We start from the raw sequence: 23,522 nt of genomic DNA on the forward strand, positions 1-23,522 counted from the left end.
AAACTGTTCCCTGCAAGGAGGTTTTGTCCTGGCTGGACACAGTGGCATCAGGTGCCTCCATGCAGGTGCCACATTTTGGTATATTTAGCCTCATTTATTATGATTCTTCTTGGGCACAGACTGATCATAATGAATGAGGTTATCAATGTATTATACATGTTGTTACTATAATTGTTATTAAAGTTTTTTTCTTGTAATAAATAAGAATATCCAAAAGTAATATGTTATAGGGTTATAGAAAGAAGCATAATAAAATAGAGGATGCTATACTATAAAAAATGATATTTTATTTATACAAAAACATTTGTATATAAATTACATTAATACAATATATTACACCCTATGGTGATATTACATTTGTTATGCTAGTACAATAAATGCTGACTTCTCGGAAGAGGGGTGGGTCAGGGGAGGGTCACTGGCAGCTCGGACTTCACATTGGGGCTCATTTACTAAGGGTCTGCGGACCGTGATTCCGTCGGGTTTCCCGAATACTTCCATTTTGCGCCGAATTGCCCTGGGTTTTTGGCGCACACGTTCAGATTGTGGGGCGCATCAGCGCCGGCTTGCATGCGACAGTAATCGGGGGGCGTGGCCGTCAGACAACCCGGCGGATTCGGACAAACTGCGGAATTTAAAAACGGAATTGTGTAGCAAGAACAAGCACTCACATGCACCAGGAAGAAGAAAGTGAACTCCGGCGGACCTCAGCGCAGAAGCTACACATGCAGGAAATTGGACGCACAACCTTAGTGAATCGCGGCAGACCTGAATCCTCGTCGGACAACGCACTGCGGGATCGCAACAGGAAGTAAATCTGCCCCATTGTCTGCTTGCAAAGACTAGAACATGTAACCTGTGACATAGAGCTCCTTGCCCATTGTGTGATTGCATGGGGCCCAAGTGCCTCTGTTGTAGTACAGCACAAGCCCTTTAGATACTTCCTATACAAGAGACTGAGGACACACAAGGCTCATTGTTTCCTCCATATTATCTGGAAAATGTTTTGTGAACAAAGAATTTCTTCAGCCATCGGATGCATCTTAGCTTTCACCCTATTCACATGAATAAAGATGGTTAATGATTAGTAACAATAATGTGTATCACCATCCTGCACCCCAAGTGTCCCTGTCCTGTCCCCCCACATGTCAGTGTGTCCCTGTCCTGTCCCCCCACATGTCAGTGTGTCCCTGTCCTGTCCCCCCAAGTGTCAGCGTGTCCCTGTCCTGTAGCCCTAGTGTCAGCGTGTCCCTGTCCTGTCCCCCTAGTGTCAGCGTTTCCCTGTCCTGTCCCCCAAGTGTCAGCGTGTCCATGTCCTGTCCCCCAAGTGTCAGCGTGTCCCTGTCCTGTCCCCCTAGTGTCAGCGTTTCCCTGTCCTGTCCCCCAAGTGTCAGCGTGTCCCTGTCCTGTCCCCCAAGTGTCAGCGTGTCCCTGTCCTGTCCCCCAAGTGTCAGCGTGTCCCTGTCCTGTCCCCCCAAGTGTCAGCGTGTCCCTGTCCTGTCCCCCAAGTGTCAGCGTGTCCCTGTCCTGTCCCCCAAGTGTCAGCGTGTCCCTGTCCTGTCCCCCCAAGTGTCAGCGTGTCCCTGTCCTGTCCCCCAAGTGTCAGCGTGTCCCTGTCCTGTCCCCCAAGTGTCAGCGTGTCCCTGTCCTGTCCCCCTAGTGTCAGCGTTTCCCTGTCCTGTCCCCCAAGTGTCAGCGTGTCCCTGTCCTGTCCCCCAAGTGTCAGCGTGTCCCTGTCCTGTCCCCCCAAGTGTCAGCGTGTCCCTGTCCTGTCCCCCAAGTGTCAGCGTGTCCCTGTCCTGTCCCCCAAGTGTCAGCGTGTCCCTGTCCTGTCCCCCCAAGTGTCAGCGTGTCCCTGTCCTTTCCCCCAAGTGTCAGCGTGTCCCTGTCCTGCCCCCCCACCCCCAAGTGTCAGCGTGTCCTTGTCTTGTAGCCCCAAGTGTAAACATGTCACTCTTAGCACCCCAGGTGTCATTGTGTCCCTGTCCTGTCCCCACTTTCATTGTAAATACAAATAAAAACATATTATATAATAGTAATGGTAATAACTGACCTGTCTCTCTAAGTAGTAAACATCATTGATTTTAAAGACTGGTCCTTCCATTTCATCTTCTGGAAATGAAGAAATATAAGTGTTATCTCTAAATAACATTTCAGCTCCCTGTGCATATATTAGCAGTGCATGGTGTGTATAGGAGGAGTGACACTATGGCAGGTCATTATAGGACTTGTATAGGACTGGTTTAGCAGTTTTCCTTTCCGCAGCCTCTATCTGTAATTCTCGGGTGTCTCGGAGCCGGTGGCTGGAGACTAGATGCTATGATGTCTCCCATACACTGCACACAGAAGGTAGAAGAGAATCTGATCCATAACTCTCACACTCATCAATAGGATCATTTAGGACAGGTAGGATTACAGTCCACCAGTGGCCAAGGTAACGTGGCCAATCATAGTTTATATCCCCTGAGCCTCTGTCAGACAGTAATGCTTTCTACGGAGGGTCACCTGATGATCCATATAGATGGTGCCATTATTTCATTTATGTTCAATGAAAATAAATCACCCAAAATGTGTCTCCATTGTAAGGTTTCTTGAAAAGGTGCTCTTAAAAAATACATTTTGCTTAGCCAAGTATGTTGAGAAAAAACATCTACCACCAGGATGAGGGTTTGTAAACCAAGCACACTGACATACTAGTGTGTGCCCCCTCTGGCAGGATCAGCTCTTCTTTTAGCTTCTTATGTCCTTGTTTTTATGAAAATAGGCTTTAAAAATTATGCAAATGAGTCTGAGGGGCTCCAAGCTCAATTAACAGCTATGGAGCCCGGAGGCACTCAGGCTCATTTGCATAATTTTTAAAGAGCATTAGAAACTAAAAGAAGAGCAGATCCTGCCAGAGGGGGCGCACACCAGTATGTCAGTGTGCAGGGTTTACAATCCTTCATCCTGGTAGTAGATTTACTTTAAGAAATGAAACCTTTATTGGCTAACCAGATAAACCAGTTTGCTGCAAGTGTTTAGGGCACACAGACCCCTTCATCAGGCACGTTACAAATGAAGCCCTGAGAGAAATACACAACACTTGAGAGATGTTACTCCAAGATAATTATTACATATGGAGAGGCATAATTAAGATAAGCCGGGGAAATAGAAGTAGAGGTTATGTTACACAATGAAGGGCATTAGCGGGGATGTGTCTCTGAGGTTTGAAGTTTATCCATGTAATGGGCCATAAACCAAGGTGGGGGAGATTTATCAGAAGTGTCTGGGAGCAGAACTGTTCTAGTTTCCCATGGCAACCAATCAGAGCTCAGCTTTCATTTTCTTACAGCTGTTAAAAACATTTAAACCTGAGCTCTGATTGGTTGTCATGGGCAACTAGAACAATTACCTCAGACACTTCTGATAAATCTCCCCCCTTGTGTCAGTGAATGTGAATGTTATCATTAGCTTGAATTCCCAAGATCTTCTATCTGTCCTTCTTAAATGGATATTCTCATCTGGGCATTCAAATTTTATTTAATTCATCTAACATATACAAACATTTCTTCAATTGGATGTTATTTTTAAAAAATTTACCTACGAGAAAATAGTTTCCCATGAATGTGGTCATGTTGTCCTTGATAGTTGTCCTTGTATACGACCATTCCTGCACTCTATGTCCTATTGAGTCCTGCCCGACCACCTGGATTCTGCATTCATCACCACAGGACGGCTGTGGGGCCTGCAGTATCTCCCGGACATATCATATGCAAAAACTATTTGTTTCTTTGTTCAATCATCCCAGCAGCTGTGGTCGTATCCAAGGACTTCTGACCTTTGTTTCCCACATGACTACATTTATGAAAAATTATCTTTACATCTTTTCATAACATCAAATTGAAGAAATGTATCAATGTGGGAAATGAATTAAATGTGAATGTTCAAGGAGAAAACCCTTTTTAAGGCACCTTTCTGTATTAGGGCCTTTAAATATTTTACCCTGTGGCCTGTTCCAGAGAAATGTTTTCCTGCAGGTGTTTTCATCTACTGGCTTATGGTCTGTCTGTGTGACTACATCCTGCTCTGTAGTTTTTGTTGAGTCCCCACAATGAATATAACAAAAACATAAAGAGGACAAGTGCAGAGCGCCCCTAGTGGTCATGTACAAATCATAAATGAAAATCTTGAAGAAAATTGGTGCGGATCTCTATGCCATTCTTCATATTGACAACCAACTACAAGCTGTCCACTACTTAAGGACACCCGACTTACAGACGACTCCTATTTAGGACCGGGCCCGGTCCTGTTTTTTCATGTCCATTTTTCACTCCCCACCTTCAAAAATCTATAACTTTTTTATTTTTACACGTAAAGAGCTGTGTGACGGCTTGTTTTCTGCGTAATTGCACTTCATAGTGATGGTATTAAATATTCCATGCCATGTACTCGAAAGCGGGAAAAAAAATTCCAAATGCAGTGAAAATGGTGAAAAAAGCGCATTTGCGCCATTTTCTTGTGGGCTTGGATATTACGTCTTTCACTGAGCGCCCCAAATGACAGGTCTTCTTTATTCTTTGGGTCGGTACGATTAAGGGGATACCACATTTGTACAGGTTTTATAATGTTTTCATACATTTCCAAAAATTAGAACCTCCTGTACAAAAATAATTTTTTTGATTTTGCCAACTTCTGGCGCTAATAACTTTTTTATACTTTGGTGTACGGAGCTGTGGGTGGTGTCATTTTTTGCGACATTTGATAATATTTTCAGTGATATCATTTTTAGGACTGTATGACCTATTGATCACTTTTTATAGATTTTTTTATATTTTTCAAAATGGCAAAAAAGTGCCATTTTCGACTTTGGGCGCTATTTTCCGTTTACGGGGTTAAACGCATTGAAAAACCATTAATATATTTTGATAGATCGGGCATTTTCGGATGCGTTGATACCTGATGTGTTTATGATTTTTACTGTTTATTTATATTTATGTCAGTTCTAGGGAAAGGGGGGTGATTTGAATTTTTAGTTTTTTTTATTATAATTATTTAAAAAAAACTTTTTTTTATTTTTATTTTTACTATTTTTCAGACTCCCTAGGGTACTTTAACCCTAGGTTGTCTGATCGATCCTATCATATACTGCCATACAACAGTATGGCAGTATATGGTGATTTTCCTCCTCATTCATTACAATGCACATTGTAATGAAGGGGTTAAAACGAAATAGCCTCGGGTCTTCGGAAGACCCGAGGCTACCATGGAGACGGATCGCCGCTGTGATAACACCCGCGATCGGTGCTAGCAGCCCGTGAGCCCTCTCCATGCAGCGGGACCCGACCGCCGCCGTGAATACACGGCGGGTGGTCGCGAACCAGTTAAAGACGGACCCCTCTGCCCACTGTGACCTCTGGTGAAGCTCTCTGGATGTTACTATAGTCCCAGACTGCAATGTACAGCTGTAAGGTGTCTGCAATGAAGCTTTACTGGTCCCAATACAGTAAAAAATTTTGCAAACTCCAATTGTCACTGGGGCAATTTCGACTTACATACAAATTCAACTTAAGAACAAACCTATGGACCCTATCTTGTATGTAACCCAGGGACTGCCTGTAAAGGAAATATTCCTAGATCTACCCCTCCAGGCTTACAAAAAGCCACAAAATGTGAGGAATCTTCTGTTCTTCTGCCCTCTCACTACCAACAGAGACGTTTCTCTGCAACAGCAAAAGACTTGTATCTATGTTCCATCATCGACCACAGTCAACAAAATGTGCACTGCAGGAAATAGCCCTTTGTGAAAATGATCGCCTCTCACATTTTATCCGGACCAGTAAGGTCTGATGTGATGCAGATAATTCCTTAGCATTTATGTGTCATCACACCAACTCATCGGACAGTTCTGAAAGCAAAGGTTAGGAAGAAACTGAAACGGTCTGGGACACCAGGGAAGGTCCTTAAAATGTAACTAAGCTTTTGCCAAAATTGTGTGAATCTATTGTGCAGATGATGAAAATTAACTTTGTAATATATTTTATTAAAGAAATCAGTTCCCATGACCTTCTTTTCCCCCTGCCTTTCTTCCTCATTTATTTAGTTTGTATAAGTCATCTTTCTCTCTATATATACCACTGACAGCTGATTCAGAACCTGATAATGTTCCTAATTACTTTAATCTATACAGATCACTGGATTGTCTAATGTCCTCTAGGGGTCCTTACTACTATTCCTTTTTCTAACTTCCGACAGACCTGATACGCCATCTGTTAGAATTTAAAGGTCCTTAAAATGTAACTAAGCTTTTGACAAAATATTTGTGAGTCAACTGTGGAGACGATGAAAATGAACTCTGTAGTATACTTTATAGAAGAAATCAGTTTCCATGACTTTCTTTTCCCCCTGCCTTTCTTCCTCATGTATTTAGTTTGTATAAATCATCTTTCTCTCTCTGTACACCACTGATAGCTGATCAAAACCAGATAATATTCCAAATGACTTTACTCTTTACAGATCACCGGATAGTCTAATGTCCTCTAGGCGTCCTTACTACTATTCCTTTCTCCAACTTCCGATAGGCCTGCGATGCCACCTGTTAGAATTTAAACGTCTTTAAAGTGTAACTAAGCTTTTGACAATTTGTGAATCAACTGTGGAGATGATGAAAATGAACTTTGTAATATACTTTATTAAAGAAATCAGTTCCCATGACTTTTTTTCCCCCTGCCTTTCTTCCTCATGTATTTAGTTTGTATAAATCATCTTTCTCTCTCTGTACACCACTGACAGCTGATCACAACCTGATAATATTCCTAATGACTTTACTCTTTACAGATAGTCACCAGATAGTCTAATGTCCTCAGAGAGCTGAATAATCAAGGGAAATATTCTCTAGATATTGAAAGAGTTAACATGAATATTCGTATCTGCCTAAGGTGGACTATCTCTGAATGTTTTCTGATACACGCCAAAAGGAATTGCAGAAAATAAGACACATTAGTATATATTAATGCTTACTATTATTATCTGCACTATCCATTTATGAAGTTACAAAATGCTTCAAAAGTTTAGTTGCTCTTTAAAGGGAACCTGGCACCTACTTATACCCCTCCAGGAATTACCACTATTTCAATTCAAAACTGGTGTACAAGCTTTGAAAGCCCTCCCTAAGTGTTTAACTTCCTGTATCTCAGGTTCTGTAGCTCACAGAACCACAAGTCGATGCGATTTGAAAAAGGAGATACTATCCTATAATCTGATACCATGGAGACCATGATTCAAAGTATAATAAATGGGGATCTGAAATTATGCCAAACCCCTCTAACCTCCCACCCTAACTCCTTTCAGGTAAAGGTGAGTCAGATTGAGAGGTCATGAGGGGGGGATCACTTTAGACACCTAAATATTGGGTTCTATAGTAGCTAGAACTGTGTTTCTGGTACCAGATATAAGATAAGTCTCATCTTTTGAAATGCATTAGGCCAGTGGTTCTGTAAGCTCGAGAACCAAAGATACAGGGAGTTAAAAAAAAGTCTGGAATGGGATCTTTATTTGTAGCTTATATTTCAAACTATGAATCTACTTGCTCTACTTGCTACTTGACGAAATTCTCTTTTCTAATATGATACTAGAATCATGGTTCTAGCATGACTAGTCTCTGGCAAAAGATTTCAGCTTTCAGCTCATTTCCACAACTTGGTCTTCAAAACTTGGTAACCGACCACTGAGCTCAACTTGTCTGTGACCTGGCCCCTGTTACCTCACACCAATGTCTACCGGCTCACTTTAAGACTACCCAGAGAGGAAAGGTCCATTTCATACTGTAGAAACATCCAGAACCCGATGTCCTAAACCAAACCAGTCTGGTGGCACAGTGGGTCTACAATCCATTGTCCATTATACCTAACAAAAGCAATGGCAGAAGTTTGAGTTAGTGGTATTATTGAACTGTCTTCTTCACCTGCAAACTTAGCTCTGGTTCTGATGAAAATCCAAACCAAAATTGGCAACTCAAGAATATAATTGGGAAAAAACACAACAAATACCCAGGTTCCACAGCAAGTGAATGAGATTTATCTATCGTGGATGGGCAACCCTTAGGACCCCACTGATGGATTTCATGGAAGTTATCGAAGCCAATGAGTTTGTGATTGAGAGTCTACTCCCATTTGAGGTCCATAGACCACCAGCACCATCAACTAGGATCAGGAAAGCTCCACTCACTCACCTTTCCCGACAGGCTCTTCAGACTCACATGGATCTTGTAAATGTAGTTTGTGATGGAACTTCAATAACAAGATCAAGCTGACAATTATTATCGGAATAATGACAGCCGGCACTACCATTGTCACAAGATGCTGTGGCCGACCTAAGAGGGTGAACACAAATGTTTTGTATTACACAACTTTTTTGGTTATGAAGTATAAACAACTTCATCTATAACAACTTAATCTAATTTTAATCTCAGGTTATGGTAATTTAAGGTACTTATCACTGGTATAAATCCTGCCACGTTTATGAAATTAGCAATATACAGATTTTTGTATTATTATAACGTTCATAACCATATATATATCTTTTCACTGTTTATCGCACTTCCTATATGACTCTAGTTGCCATATTCATCCTTATCAGCATTATAGCCAAAGGTTTCTATGCGTGGGGCGTTTCTCACGCATGCGCTCCAGGTCCCATAAATTTCTGTCAAGATCAAGTGCCGTGGTCTCGCGATACTACATACCTGTGCGGGCCGACCGCGTTCCCGAGCTCTCGCGGGATCGTGACACGTGACCCGAGTTCTCGCGGGATCGCATCACGTGACCCGAGTTCTCGCGGGATCGTGGCACGTGACCCGGGATTTCCTGAGCACATGGTCGTCCATCCGCCCGTTCATTGGCTCATGTTTCCTTTATATTTTTATGGTACTAATTAGACGCTACCCCCCAGACGAAGGCTCCTCCCGAGCCGAAACGCGCGTCGGGGACGCGGTTGAAACCTGGCAGCGGAGCTCTGCACTACCCCTCACTGGTAAGAGCTGGCACACATCCACAGACAGCCACAAACTCCGGTACTTACCTCTTACAGGAGTTGTTGCGCATCTCTCATAGATACCCATTCTATGGAGATACTATACACCCATTACACCTCTGTGTCCAGCTCCACATTTACTTGCTTGAGTACAATTTTTCTCCTCTGCCTAGGTATATCCGCTTTTCATCTGTGCCAAACCACTGTGTTTTATACTATATATTACATTATATGTATACACACCAGCGCCATTTCTATTGGCATTTTTTATGTTTTTGTATTAATAAAGATTCAAATTTTATATCAACACTCCTAACTTTGTTTGTGTCCATTTCCCCTGCAAGTAAGGGGTACCCGTTGTTGCTTATGTAGTCTTGGACTAAACAACCTATGTACGTAATGAGAGTGGGCCACGCTACACAAGGATTCCGTTTAGTTACCATACACACCATAACTAGTGCAATTTGCAAAATCAGTGGGCCTTCATTTCTGTATCCATTCTGCTTTTTAATCTATAACAACCAAATTTTAATTTTTTAAGATGAAAAGGTACCGGGCATAGAGAGAAATCGGTCAATCATGAGTAGCACAAGACAGGGGAAGACCGTAAATTGGTCAATCATGAGTAGCACAAGACAGGGGAAGACCGTAAATCGGTCAATCAATAGTAGCACAAGATAGGGGAAGACCGTAAATCGGTCAATCATGGGTAGCACAAGACAGGGGAAGACCGTAAATCGGTCAATCATGAGTAGCACAAGACAGGGGAAGACCGTAAATCGGTCAATCAATAGTAGCACAAGATAGGGGAAGACCGTAATCGGTCAATCATGTGTAGCACAAGACAAGGAAAGACTGTAAATCGGTCAATCATGAGTATCACAAGATAGGGGAAGACAGTAATCGGTCAATCATGAGTAGCACAAGATAGGGGAAGACAGTAATCGGTCAATCATGAGTAGCACAAGATAGGGGAAGACAGTAATCGGTCAATCATGAGTAGCACAAGATAGGGGAAGACAGTAATCGATCGATCATGAGTAGCACAAGACAGGGGAAGACCGTAATCGGTCAATCATGAGTATCACAAGATAGGGGAAGACCGTAAATCGGTCAATTATGAGTAGCACAAGACAGGGGAAGACCGTAAATTGGTCAATTATGAGTAGCACAAGACAGGGGAAGATCGTAGCTCATAAATAGGCCAGAGTGATCAAGAAATAATAAGAAAACTTTGACACTTTAGCAGAGCAAACACTGACAAGTTCCCTTTAACAATTATATAGTATGTTAGAGGTTTTCTCACCTGTAAACTCTTCGCTGGAGTTGTGATAAGACACGTTGTCATACACCTTATCTACAACAAATCACATGTGAAAATTGTAAAAAATATAGAAGAAAAATCCCTGAAAGGATTGGCAAAAATAATAAAATGAAAAAAAAAAAAAAATTCAAAAAGAAAACCATCTACACTCTACCAAATCCCTGAATGAGTTTTCACATCTTCAACCAAAAACTGAAGTGGCGTGAGACACATATCACCCTGAACCCCAAACTTTATGCTTTTGGTTGTGACTTCCTTTCATATCAAACAATTTGCTGCATTCACATTGTGGTTAACCTTCATATGATCCCACAACATGACGTCCTACATCGCCAACAGCCCCACAGTCATATAGATCTTGGTCGTGAAGACTCATAGACTACTTATGATCCTTTCAAATACAAATATCCCAAATCTAGGACACTCCTCAACAATGTCTACATCACATCTCCTAATAAGTTGGCATCAGCTTTATCTCTGCTTAGATTGCATTCAAAATGGCAGCTTGAAAAATAAACACTTAAAAAAGATAGACTTTAAGGAAATAAGTACAACTCACCGTACACCGTGAGATTATACACCTGTGTGCATTGCTTCGTTGTCCTTATATTCGCCTTATAGGACCCTTGGTCCTCTCCGGTCAGATTAGTAATTACTAAGGAGCCGTCACTTGTAGCTTTCAGTCGTCCTCTATAAGGTTTTACTATATTCTCAATGATGTTTCCTGGTTTTGTTACAGCCATAGTGATCACATCAGGATCTCTTAGAGTCACCCAACTGATGTCTCTGATGTCAGGGAGATCCACATGTAGAGTCACATCTCCTCCCAACACTCCAGTCACGTTCCTGCTGTCTCCACAAGACGACTCACTAGCCCCATCTGAAAGGAAAGAGGAATCTCTGTTCTTAGAACATGGCCTAGAGATGCAGCCACAATTCAGGAGAATCCAATGGGAATACAATATATATTAAATACATTTATATATATGGCCGTCATAGGTGGCCATAAACTCAAGATGGAAGTTGACCGATTGGTGAACTATGGGTTCGTAGACTCAAATAAACATTTTAGCCCATCACAGAAGACACTACTGTGGTGTATGAAGCCTATAGGAGGATCATGTGACACTATAGATAATACAGTAAAGTACAAGTAGACCCCATACACATGTAACAGCTGTTGGGTGAAAAATTGTTGATCTTATTCAACTTTCTCCGACACGTAAACGATCTGCTTGGATGAAAGTGCATGTGCAGTCGGAGGTGGATTTCCTAATAACGTGTCCCATGCAACTGTCTTGGGCCCAGAGACCAACAGGGCAACACAAATTTCACCAGGCAGATCAGGGTGTTTAGGGACACCCAACAAAACATCTACATCTACATTAATCAGGCGCCCCCTGCACTGCTCAGGGAGTCTGCACCAATTTTTTTGGTGCACCTTTAACAAAGAGCATACGACACATTTCTGTCGAGTCACAGCAATAAATGTAGTGCTTGGTACGACTCTGCGCCGGAATGTCCTTTTATGGGCAGAGTTTGGTGGAGCGGTGGATATAGTGCAACCGCAAGACAAAACTGGCGCATATTTTGGCATATGATGTCAGAACGTCCACTGCTGCAAACAGGATGTGATATCCACCTTATTGGATATTGTGGAGATTCCTAAAGACTTTAATCTTGCAAAATGCCTTTTTGGATTACTGGATGAACTATGGCCTTGTGATGTGAGAATTCGCCTACGTGAGACTTTATTTATGGCTCGTAAGGCCATAGCCATTACATAGATGGATCCACCTAATTGCTCCCAATGGAAAAAACTACTTAATGCCATAGTTGCAATCAGGATATAAACAGTGGTGGAACTAGAATCTGATGGGCCCCAGTGCAAAGTCTGTGCCAGGCCCCCCGACTATAATGTATGGCTTATAGTAATAGTCTTCTCATATGGGAAAGTGACACCTTATGGGCCCCCTAAGGCTCTCGGGCCCTGGTGCGATTGCAACCTCTGCACCCCCTCATGTTTCGCCCCTGGATATAAAACCAGATGCCACACTGAGAAATTTGGCAAAATGTGGGATAAGTGGTGTGGTTCCCCTGTGACTTTGTACTCGACCCTTTCCTCCGCGCTTGGTAACTTTTCTTGATATTGTGTTTGATGCCTCCAGACTGATTGTTATTTTGTTTATTTTAGTGTTTAGTGTACCTGAAGCGCAAAGTTTGGGCTTGTACCAAACTTGGCAGGTATGGATCCCCCAGACCCGACCCTGAACTTGGGTTGGACTCAACTTCCTCCACGGTGAATGGCCGCCATCATTGTCAGCACTGATAGCCGTTATGGTTTAGGGTTTTCTTTCGGTAACACACCCAAATTGAATTTTAGAATTTTGGTGGCTCCACTTCATCACCATTCCTTACCCAAAAGATATGTTCAGGGGAATCTATTTGAAGGGGACTCCCATATCAATTATAGCTTTTCAACCATTTACACCACTCTACAGATCACAATACCTGTAGTTCATACAGAATAGAATTTGCTTAATGCTCCCTTAGCACTTTCCCCCCCCATCTGCCTAATATGGGAGGGAGGAATTCTTCTGCATAACAGTATAACAGCCTGTGAGTCTACATTATGGTGGGGCTCTGGTAACGTCCCCCATAGCACTTCTGGCTTATTAGCATTATATCATCTATTTTTAGTCGAAGATATAAGAAGCTAATATAAGAAGATACCACAGTCACGGTGCCTGGATCTATGAGTAATGTCCTTGGTTTATCATGGCTGATGTTTAAGGTAGATTTCCTTTAAAGTATATTAAAAAAAAAACATATAAATTTGTTATTTTTCTGATCGAACTGACCCAAAGAATAAAGGGGAGGTGTCATCTGGAAAATCTGTAACTACAAACCCCATAAGACACAACTGTGTAGTGGTCATTTCGTTGGTAGTAACTGCCATTTTATAGTGTTTTTTGCTGTTTTTCTACAGAATGGAGATAATATTTTGGCTGGCTATTGTGGTTATATCTGATATACTTCAATTTTTTTAAAAAAATTCTGTGGGTGCAGCAGACAATATGCCATAGGAGATGCGTTTCTGACCTTTAAGCAGTGACCACACAGGACATGCACACAGTCACACGAATAATGGGCAAACCCCCCTGCACTAATCAGTAACAGGTCAGGTTATGCTTCAGGCTTCCACGAGGATGCACCCATCACACCGTTGTCTGAGTCTACCCAATGACCCAATCTTGTAGCTGCAATATTTTAGGATTCTTCGCTTCCTCTATCCCCCCTCTCTGCAATCTCACGCTTCTACCCAACGTCTCTGAGTAACATAAAAGGAACTTGAAAATCTGGACTGTTCTCGTCTGTACTAATCAAATGAAGGTCAGTCTAAGGGTATGTCCCCATCGAAGTTCTTCAAAGGCTCACAATGGCCAACTGGACCTCTAACCACTACCCTACTTGATCAACCACTACAGTGCCGATACAACAGCAAATGAGCTATTCATGGATACTAACTGCTCCCACTACCCGCGCTCCACCCCACACCACATGTTACCTGTAGTCATGCTCAGTCTGTTTAAAATTTGTAAAACTTTTTATATAAAATAAGGTTTGAAAAAGGAACCAATTGAAATAATGATGGATTAACAGAACGCATATGACTACATATGTACTAACTGCACATGCCCCAAGAATCTATCGACATGACAACAGTGGCCCATTTCAAATATATCTAATAAAATGTTTCAGTGTCATATTAAAGAGGAAAATCTCTTCTTTAAGATTGCATCGGGATTGTGTTTTTGGGTGCAACAGAACCAGAGGTATCCGCTGTTGAATTTGTAGAAAAAGTTGCAGTCACAGTAAATTTGAAGGTTTTCTCCATTAATAGCGAGTTAGGCCCTATCCGCAGGGGGTCTCAGTGATGGGACCCCCATGGATCATGAGAATAGGGGTCCACTATATCTCAGTTGCAACCCAGATGACCAGACCTGCCAGTCACACATGCACCGGCTGCTCCATTCATCTCTATGGCAGTACCAGAGATAGCCAAGTAAAACAGACTTCCGTTCTCATGATCCGTGGGGGTCCCATTACTGAGACCCCCACCGATCTGCAAGTTGGGCTTTATCCTGTGGATAGGGCCTAACATGCTTTGACTATAGAACCCCTGTTCTGTAGAACTGTGCAAATCTCTGGGTCGGTGATACGTAGAAACACAATCTTAATGTGATAGGAAAGAGGAGATTTCTAGGTGCCAGGGTTCAGGAGATATAGACCTTTTAAGTCTGCCTCATCCAGCCTGTCTTCTGAAGGCAGAATGTAGAACAAGAATCTGCAGGGCGACAGAGCTGACAGTCTGCAGAAGTATCTGCACCCTCTGAATCTGTAGGAAGGGTGACGGATTGACACCATGCATATGACGTGTATCATATTTGGGTAAAGATCTATCTAGTTTTACTGCTTATTAAAAAAAACTTCAATGGGGAAAGGATAGAAAAAAACCATATTTTGTCATTTATCTGCTAATTTTATGAAGAAAAAACATGTTATTAACCCCTTCACACACCAGGACGTACTATAACATTGTGGTGCTGCAGGGGGTGTATGGAGAGAGCTACACAGTGGGTGATGGCTGTATATCACAGCTGACAACCACCTTTAACTGCCCCAGTTGGTGGGGCAGGTAACGTGTTCAGATTGGGTAACGGCACCTCATAGGCCTGCTATGCATAATGATCTCCAATAGTCTGCCGATGACAGGCTATTCGAGAGTAAAATGACTACTGTATATACTCGTGTATAAGCAAAAAATGCACTGAAAATACCTACCTCGGCTTATACACGAGTCAACAAAAAAATAAAAAAGTTAATACTCACCCTCCAGTGTCCGGATCATTGGCATGGGTGCCGATCTATAGCGCGAGGCTCCCGATCTTCTCCGCGGGTCCCAGCGGCTTCTCTTCTTTCTTCTCTTGCCAGCAGAGTCGCATCCATGTGATCTGCCGGCGGGCGCACACTATAATGCGGCGGTGTTGCTGTATACTACATGGCGGCTGGCTGTATACTACTTGGGGGCTGGCTGGCTGTATACTACACCCTCGGCTTATACTCGAGTCAATAGGTTTTCCCAGTTTTTGGTTTTAAAATTAGGGGTCTTGGTTTATACTTGGGTCGGCTTATACTCGAGTATATACGGTATATACTGCATTACAGTAGTATTGCAGTATATAATGTGAGCAATCAGATTCTCCAGGGTTATAGTACCCTAGAGAGTTTGGAATAATCGAAAAAAAAAAAAAATTAGAAAAAATAAAAATTAAAAGTTAAAATCACCCGCTTTTCCTAGAACACATATAAAAATAAACAATAAAAATCCTGAACATTTTATTGCGCGTCCCAAAAAAGCCTGATCTATCAAAATATAAATAAGATTATTTCCAACTGCGAACGCCGTAATGGAATTTAACGCCCAAATGTCTGAATCTCCACTTTTTTGCCATATTACCATCCACGAATATTTGAATAAAAAGAAAAAAAATTATCAAACAGTCATTAGGTCGCAAATACAAATTAAAACATAAGTGAATCCCACAAATAATGACACCTCACATAGGTCCGTACAAGTGTGAAAAAGTTATTAAAATTTGGCAAAATTCTATTTTTTTGTACAAAAGATTAAAAAAGTTTTAAAATCTACTAAAACCTAATAAAAACTTTATGAATTTAGTATCCCTGTGATCGTACCGACCCAAAGAATTTAAGTAAAAAAAAAAAAGTTTTTCACCTGGACTAAAGAAAAGTAATGAATCACGACGACAAGGTGATCGGACTTACCGGCGTGATAACAAAGTACGACGAAGGAGCAAATGAAGAATCTCTCCATCACTTACTTCTCCTTCCTGTGTGACTGATGTGCCTCAGACGTGTTATGAGCAGCCTGAGAAGATGACTAAATGATGTGAGACTTCCGTTTTTTTACAGTAAAAGTAAGAAGCAACATTAACCCTCCGCTGCCCAGGGGGGGGCTGGACATTGGGGCCATATTCATACTACTAAATATCCGATGTAACCCTACACTCAGCACATTCTACTAACTGGCGCCTTCATACAGATTTACATCAGATTTTCAGCATATCTCACGGCAGCCACATGCTAAGACAATACGGAGCGATTATTATTAAGATCGGCCATTTTTTTTGTGTGCATTGGACAGCAAACACCCTGAGGGGCTTAATGAGATTTAGATCTCATTCTTATCAGTGATGATATAGTAAACTTTGTAGCTTGTCTAAGGCCTATTGCACACGAATAAAGAACGTATAAAAACGTCCAGCATGCGGCCTCATGCATTCCGACGGGCAAAACGGCCATCCATGTACATGACCGTATTGTCCACCGTACTGTTAGTGGGACGTAAAAATATATAGAGATGTCCTATTTTCCACCTTATTTCCGTCCATATGTGCCATAGAAGTCTATGGGAACGTAAAACAATACGCGCTGCATGTGTGCTGTAAATGTTTGTGCACCGTATGCTGCCGTATATTCATTCAGTATCCAGGGAGACCCACTGGCCAGAACACCATATTTTTATGGATATGGTGCCATACAGGTGACATACGTTCTTTATTTCCGACAAGAATACAGCTGTATATACAGAAATATACAGGGGGTCATTTACTAAGGGCCCGATTCGCGTTTTCCCGACGTGTTACCCGAATATTTCCGATTTGCGCCGATTGTACCTGAATTGCCCCGGTATTTTGGCGCACGCGATTGGATTGTGGCGCATCGGCGCTGGCATGCACGCAACGGAAATCGGGGGCGTGACCGAACGAAAACCCGACGTATTCGGAAAAATCGCCGCATTTAATAACCGAAAATGTGTCGCTTGGGAAGCGCTTACCTCCACCTGGTCCGGCACAGTGTATTGCACAGATGCATTTCAGCACAGCAGCACCACCTGGTGGACGGCGGAGGAACTGCCATTATAAATCCCGTCCGGACCCGAATCCTGTTCAGAGAACGCGCCGCTGGATCGCGAATGGGCTGGGTAACTAAATCTGCCCCACAGTGTATACAGAAAAGACCATATGGTCGTGTGCATAAGGCTGGACTTAATCCACCACCATGAGTAAAGCCTCATGTACACGAATGTATGAAAGGGTAGCTTACGGCTCATTCATTTCAATGGGCAATACGGTTATCCAATTACATGGTGGTATTTCCCACCGTATCGTAAGTGAGCCGTATAAAAATATAGAGCATGTCCTATTTTCTCAACTGTTTCTGTTCCATACAGCCCATAAAAATCAATGGGAATGTATAAGATACGGGCTAAGGCTACATTCAGACGGCCCTATGGGCGACGTATATACACCCCCCCCATGGGCCAGCAATGGGCGCGCGGCGCCATAAGGAGCGGTACCGTACCATTCCGTAGAAAGATAGGACATGTGCGCTGTGTATTCCTATGGAAAGGGGCGGGGGTGAGCAGCGCTCTCCCCCTCCTCCTCTCCCCCGGCGCCGATGTATGCCTGTCGTACTATGGTATGGCAGGCATACATTGTGTGCATGTAGCCTAAATATGCGCTGCATATGTCTGTGCACCGTATGCTGCCATATATATATACATATGTGCAGTATCCAGAACCAGTCAGCCATCCATATTCTACCGGCCCACCGTATTTTAAACGGTGACATACAGATGAAAATCGTCACGTATATAGGGATTCATACATAACGGAAACACAGGACTGGAGAAATCACACGTTCACATGAATGCAGCCTATATTTGTCTTATTGTTTTTATGTTACCCTAACCTGGCGCCACGAGAGGGAGGCACCACGTGATCATTCGTCATGGTGGTCACTTCCCCACGTGAGGTCATAGGTGGGCCTTTTAAATCAGTTTGTTGTACTAATAGATCATGAATAAGACGCTTCACGTCAAAACACGTTGATCTTCAGGCCAGACTGTTTGTGTTCTTGCAACTTTTTATATAATAAAGACGACTCGTTTACCATATTCATGGGAGTCTTGAATGTGCCGGACAAGCTTGGATTGTACACAGTTGGAGCATCCGTGGACTTCGGAGGTGTGACATGCAATACTTACATTAGAGATCAGGTTCAAGTCGAAAAAGCCTTTGGAGATATGGCTTATATGTGATTTTTTTTAACAGCCACTTTTTTGATTGTAAAAAAGCCAAAAACGAAAGCTTTGCAATTTTTACACCTCTAGTGGCACAACAATTCTGTTACTGCTACTCTGCTACTTTGCAAACTCTTGCTTGCTCTTGACGCATACATCTCAGAAACTTCTCTAGAATCCGCCCATTTCTCACACTGAAACTTGGGCCACCCGGTGTGAACACGAGGTATTGTTGGTGAGAGAAGGCACTCCCTCCCCACCTAACACCTCTTTTGAATCAACCACGGACCCCTATGGGCCATAGGTATATATATATATTCTCCCTCTGATGAAGCTTGATGGTGGAAACGCGTCAGGGAGGTGTGTTTTGTGCCACTTAGGACAAGGGACAGATTCTTGGGACTGCCCTTGTAAGGGCGGGAGACTTTTGGGGTGTAGGGTGAACTTAGACCACATTTCACACCTCCCCCATCGGTCCATGAAAAACAGAGGATGGACCTTCTTCCGTCTTAGGCCCTTTCAGAACTGGCTACACTAGGAGTGGTAAGTGTGGATCCAAGAGGGGTCTCATGCAGTTTACGCCCCCTCAGGGTATGTAACTAACCCAACTTACCAATCTCCAGTTTTTTCTGAGGTTAGTCTATTTTGTACTTATTTGTTGGCAATATATTTGCCCTTGTACTTCTGTGCATTTGTTCATATAAGGGTGAATTTGCACTAGGGTGCCATTGCTTGGTGCGTTTTTGAATTATCACTGTGTGTGTGTGTGAGCTCTTGGTACGTTAGGTACTTTTTAGAGGAATATAATTAAACTTATACCTTTTAACTGTCAAAATTTTGTCTTGCTGAGATTTTTGTATATACTTGATGACAGAATTATTTATGAAAAAGACTGCTTTTGCTATTTGTGACTTAATTCGAATCTCCCACACGTGCCTCCAAGACTTTTCTAGAGCTGCACCAATTCTATAGAATGCTCTGCCCCGGGCTATCAGACTAACACTTGCTCTTGTGTCACCCCCACATCCTCATAGACTGTAAGCTCTTGTGTCACCCCCTCATAGACTATGAGGATGAGGGGGTGACACGAGCTTACAGTCTATGAGGGGGTGACACAAGAGCTTACAGTCTATGACAGTGATGGCGAACCTTTTAGAGACCGAGTGCCCAAACTACAACCAAAACCCACTTATTTATCGATGAGTGGCAACACAGAAATGTAATGACTGATTTATACTCCCTTCTCTGTCACATCTTTCATTCATACCGGCACCTGAGGACACCAATAAAGCGGAAAATAGAAGAAATTTGGATGATCATTGTAGCTTCCCTCCAGGGTCCTATAAACAGGAAGAATTGTCAAGGCCGGAGCAGGAGCTACAATTATAATCCAGATGTCCACACCTTCCCACTCCTCCAGTAGTCCCAGGTAGCGCTGTCACTTTAAAATAGCTCTGTGCACAGCAAGTCCTGGGCTGTCTTGACTGTCTTGAGTCCTCTCTGGTGATGGCCTGGGTGCCCACAGAGAGGGCTCTGAGTGCCACCTCTGGCACCCGTGCCATAGGTTCGCCACCACTGGTCTATGAGGATGAGGGGTGACATAAGAGCTTACAGTCTATGAGGATGAGGGGGTTACACAAGAGCTTACAGTCTATGAGGATGAGGGGGTGACACAAGAGCTTACAGTCTATGAGGATGAGGGGGTGACACAAGAGCTTACAGTCTATGAGGATGAGGGGGTGACACAAGAGCTTACAGTCTATGAGGATGAGGGGGTGACACATGAGCTTACAGTCTATGAGGATGAGGGGGTGACACAAGAGCTTACAGTCTGTGAGGATGAGGGGGTGACACATGAGCTTACAGTCTATGAGGATGAGGGGGTGACACGAGCTTACAGTCTATGAGGATGAGGGGGTGACACAAGAGCTTACAGTCTATGAGGATGAGGGGGTGACACAAGAGCTTACAGTCTGTGAGGATGAGGGGGTGACACATGAGCTTACAGTCTATGAGGATGAGGGGGTGACACGAGCTTACAGTCTATGAGGATGAGGGGGTGACACAAGAGCTTACAGTCTATGAGGATGAGGGGGTGACACGAGCTTACAGACTGTAATCTCCAGTCCGGAGCTGAAACGCATTGCAAGTATATAACAATAAAAGTGATAATATACTCTCTAGGTACCTCTTTTCAATGATAATAATTAGAGAACAGCAATGACTGGAGCACAGAGAAAGATTATAATTACATTATGTGAAGGTCCCAGCAGTCACCAATCAGGAGGGAGGGCACAGGACCTCCGCACCGGCCACAGGACATCACTAGTCCCTCACACGGCTCTGCTGGGATTCCACTCCACTCTTTTTCCTTGTCACCAAGGATTTTCCAAAGGTTTTCCATTGGGTTGAGATCAGAATGTGGTCATTTCATTGTTTCAATGTTTTTTTTCAAGGAACTGCTTCACCCATTTTGTGACAGGGGGCATTTCCCTGCATGAAAATTGCTGCAGATTGAGTGAATGACACTTGCACTCAATCTGTCATGAAGGCATATGAGAAGTCCAACTCCTGCTGAAGAAAACATTCCCCAAACCATGACACTTTTTCCACCACCTTTCACTGACTTCTTTGCAGACTTTGGATTCAGTTTTTCCCCATTTTGTCAATGTTTCGGAATGGCACAACATTTTTGCAATCAATAAAATCTGGAAAAGTATGTGCCAGGTAAATTGAGTTTGTGAAATTACTAAGCTAATTAGCATCGGGTGCCACATAAACTCCAGTGTCACGGGTGGTCCCGTGCCCCTCGCAGGAGCAGCGCCAGCGCCTCTCACCTGTCGCCACTCCCGAGTCCCGGCCTCCAGAAGTTGAAAGAGCCAGCGCAGCATTAATTGGCGTTGGCCATTTTCCCACAAGGCCATTTAAACCTGCCCCTCCCATCACACCCTGCCGGATCTTTGTGCCTCAAAGCTCCCTAGCAATTATCCTACGTCCCTGTGCCTCCAGTGTTCCTGTGTATTCCTGCGTTCCAGTGTGTTCCTGCTCCCAAGTTGCCGTGATCTCCTGTAGAAATTCCTCTAGCCCAACAAGAGTGGGAGGCCGAAGGGGGGGTTCTGTGACGGGTGCTTCCGCGAACCATATCGCGGCTCACCCGTGCCCCTCGCTCCCCACAGGCGCAGGGCCTCTCCCCGCTCCCGAGTTCCAGCCTTGCTCCGTGTGCACGCCGGCTTCAGGCAATTGAAAGGGTCAGCGCACCATTAATTGGCGCTGGCCATTTTCCCTTCACCTGCCTCTACTATCACATCCTGCGGGATCTTTGTGCCTCACAGCCTTAGAGAAAGCTCCATAGCAATTATCCTATGTCCCTGTGCCTCCAGCGTTCCTGTATATTCCTGAGTTCCTGCTCCTGAGTCCTGTGTTGCCGTGTCCCTCCGTGTTCCTGTCTTACCAGTGTTCCTCCGTGTTCCGCGGGCCTGTGTTCCTGTTCCCATCTACCATGACCTCCAGTTGCTGATCCCGGATTGGACTTGACCCTGCATCTCTGCCGTCTGCCCTGACCACGAGACTGTCTTCAGTTAAGGTACCTCGACCTCGGCTGTCACCACAGGCTAATCACACCCGTGGAGCGACCTGTTGGTACCCTGCTGCAGCAAGTCCATCCCGCTTTGCGGCAGGCTCTGATGAAGTCCAGGTGCCACTTAGACTCCGGTCCCAGGTGTTGGCTACTACCATCTCCCGCGGTGGTCCAGAGGATCCACTGATCCCGAATCCTGACAACCAGTTACTGGCAGGTATCTGAAAGTGTTCTCTAAATTTGATCAGTCTTCTGTTACAATTATGTTACATATTTTTTGTGCTTTAGAATATATACACTTTATGAATACAATACTTAAATGCTGGTCTGTGCAGGATGTGCTCTTCTTTCAGCTTCATTTGCCCAGGTTTTTACACAAAAAGGCATTTAAAATTATGCAAATGAGCCTGAGGGGCTCTGGGCTCCATAGTCGTTAATTGTGACTGGGGCCCAGAAACAAGGGCATAGGAAGCTTAAAGAAGAGGTGGACCCTACAGGTCAGATGTCAGTGTGCTTGGTTTATAATCCTTGATCTTGGTGGTAGATGTCCTTTAAAATACTGATATATTACTCATGTTAGGATATAGTCACATAGGGCGGCACAGTGACCTTTACATTTAGGAAATTGTTTGTTTTCTCATTTGTATCTCCAGTATATCACCAGGCACTTCATTTTTATGGTGTATAAATTGGGCTGATTCAAAAAAGTTACCCACCTGGAAGTTGCATATTTCACCAAAATAATGTGCGACAAAAGGTACTTGACCACCACACCAGCAATCCAATTTTGGCATCAGCTTGCTGAATAGTAGTAGTAATGAGTTAGACCAACTTTTTATGAGTAATATTTATTTTTATTCATTGTATTTTTATAAAAGCGGGTTTACCCCTCTACTCAGTTATACATATACTCAGGCCAGCTATTAAAGGGAACTCCCGTCCAGCCACCACTGTACAACACTATACCTCCAGGCAATCCATATCTGAAGGTCTTATTATAGACCAAAACATCACTATTGGAGTAGATATTTGTTCTCTTTATGTGAATCTAACATTGAAGCACTAAAACATAATCCAAACATGAGGGAGAGGGGGGCCTCACTTGTGTAATAAAGAACTCACCTGCATTTACGTGTACTATAGGTTCTGGTTAAAAGCCTGAGACCTAGTGACAAGCTGTTGTCACTGTAGTATGCCAGAGCCTTTCAAGTGATACAAGGTACCACGATCACTACACAACACCATGGTCTTCAGGCCACAAGGAAGGTTTCCCATTTCAAAAATCTTCTAGGGCCAATGATCCTGTTGAAAGTTGAATATGCTGGCAGCAAAATCACAAAAATCATCAATGGGAATCAAATTTTATAACCAATAGAGTCCTGGATTTTAAATCACCCACAAAATTAAAGCTGAAAAACACAGTACAGGCTGATCCAACTTTGTAA

The 23,522-nt window shown here is 43.3% G+C and overlaps 1 protein-coding gene across 2 annotated transcripts in view; it reads right to left on the minus strand.

Annotated features, from left to right (window-relative positions):
* Positions 1-341: 341 nt before the first annotated feature.
* LOC140069320 (SLAM family member 9-like) overlaps positions 342-23,522 on the minus strand; it is a 31,541-nt gene continuing 8,360 nt past the window's right edge. Inside the window, exons 1-6 of one of the 2 annotated variants that reach the window (XM_072114871.1) lie at positions 16,181-16,274; positions 10,890-11,210; positions 10,313-10,363; positions 8,207-8,347; positions 2,054-2,112; positions 342-1,055 (exon numbers count right to left, since the gene is read on the minus strand). In XM_072114871.1, the coding sequence (XP_071970972.1) occupies positions 1,044-1,055; positions 2,054-2,112; positions 8,207-8,347; positions 10,313-10,363; positions 10,890-11,210; positions 16,181-16,229 (633 nt within the window). In that variant the 5' untranslated portion in view covers positions 16,230-16,274 and the 3' untranslated portion in view covers positions 342-1,043. Of the gene's footprint in view, positions 1,056-2,053; positions 2,113-8,206; positions 8,348-10,312; positions 10,364-10,889; positions 11,211-16,180; positions 16,275-23,522 lie in introns of those variants that run through there. The other variant, XM_072114872.1, reaches the window with a different exon arrangement.

This window comes from Engystomops pustulosus, chromosome 7, assembly GCF_040894005.1.
Source record: "Engystomops pustulosus chromosome 7, aEngPut4.maternal, whole genome shotgun sequence".
Lineage (NCBI taxonomy): Eukaryota > Metazoa > Chordata > Amphibia > Anura > Leptodactylidae > Engystomops > Engystomops pustulosus.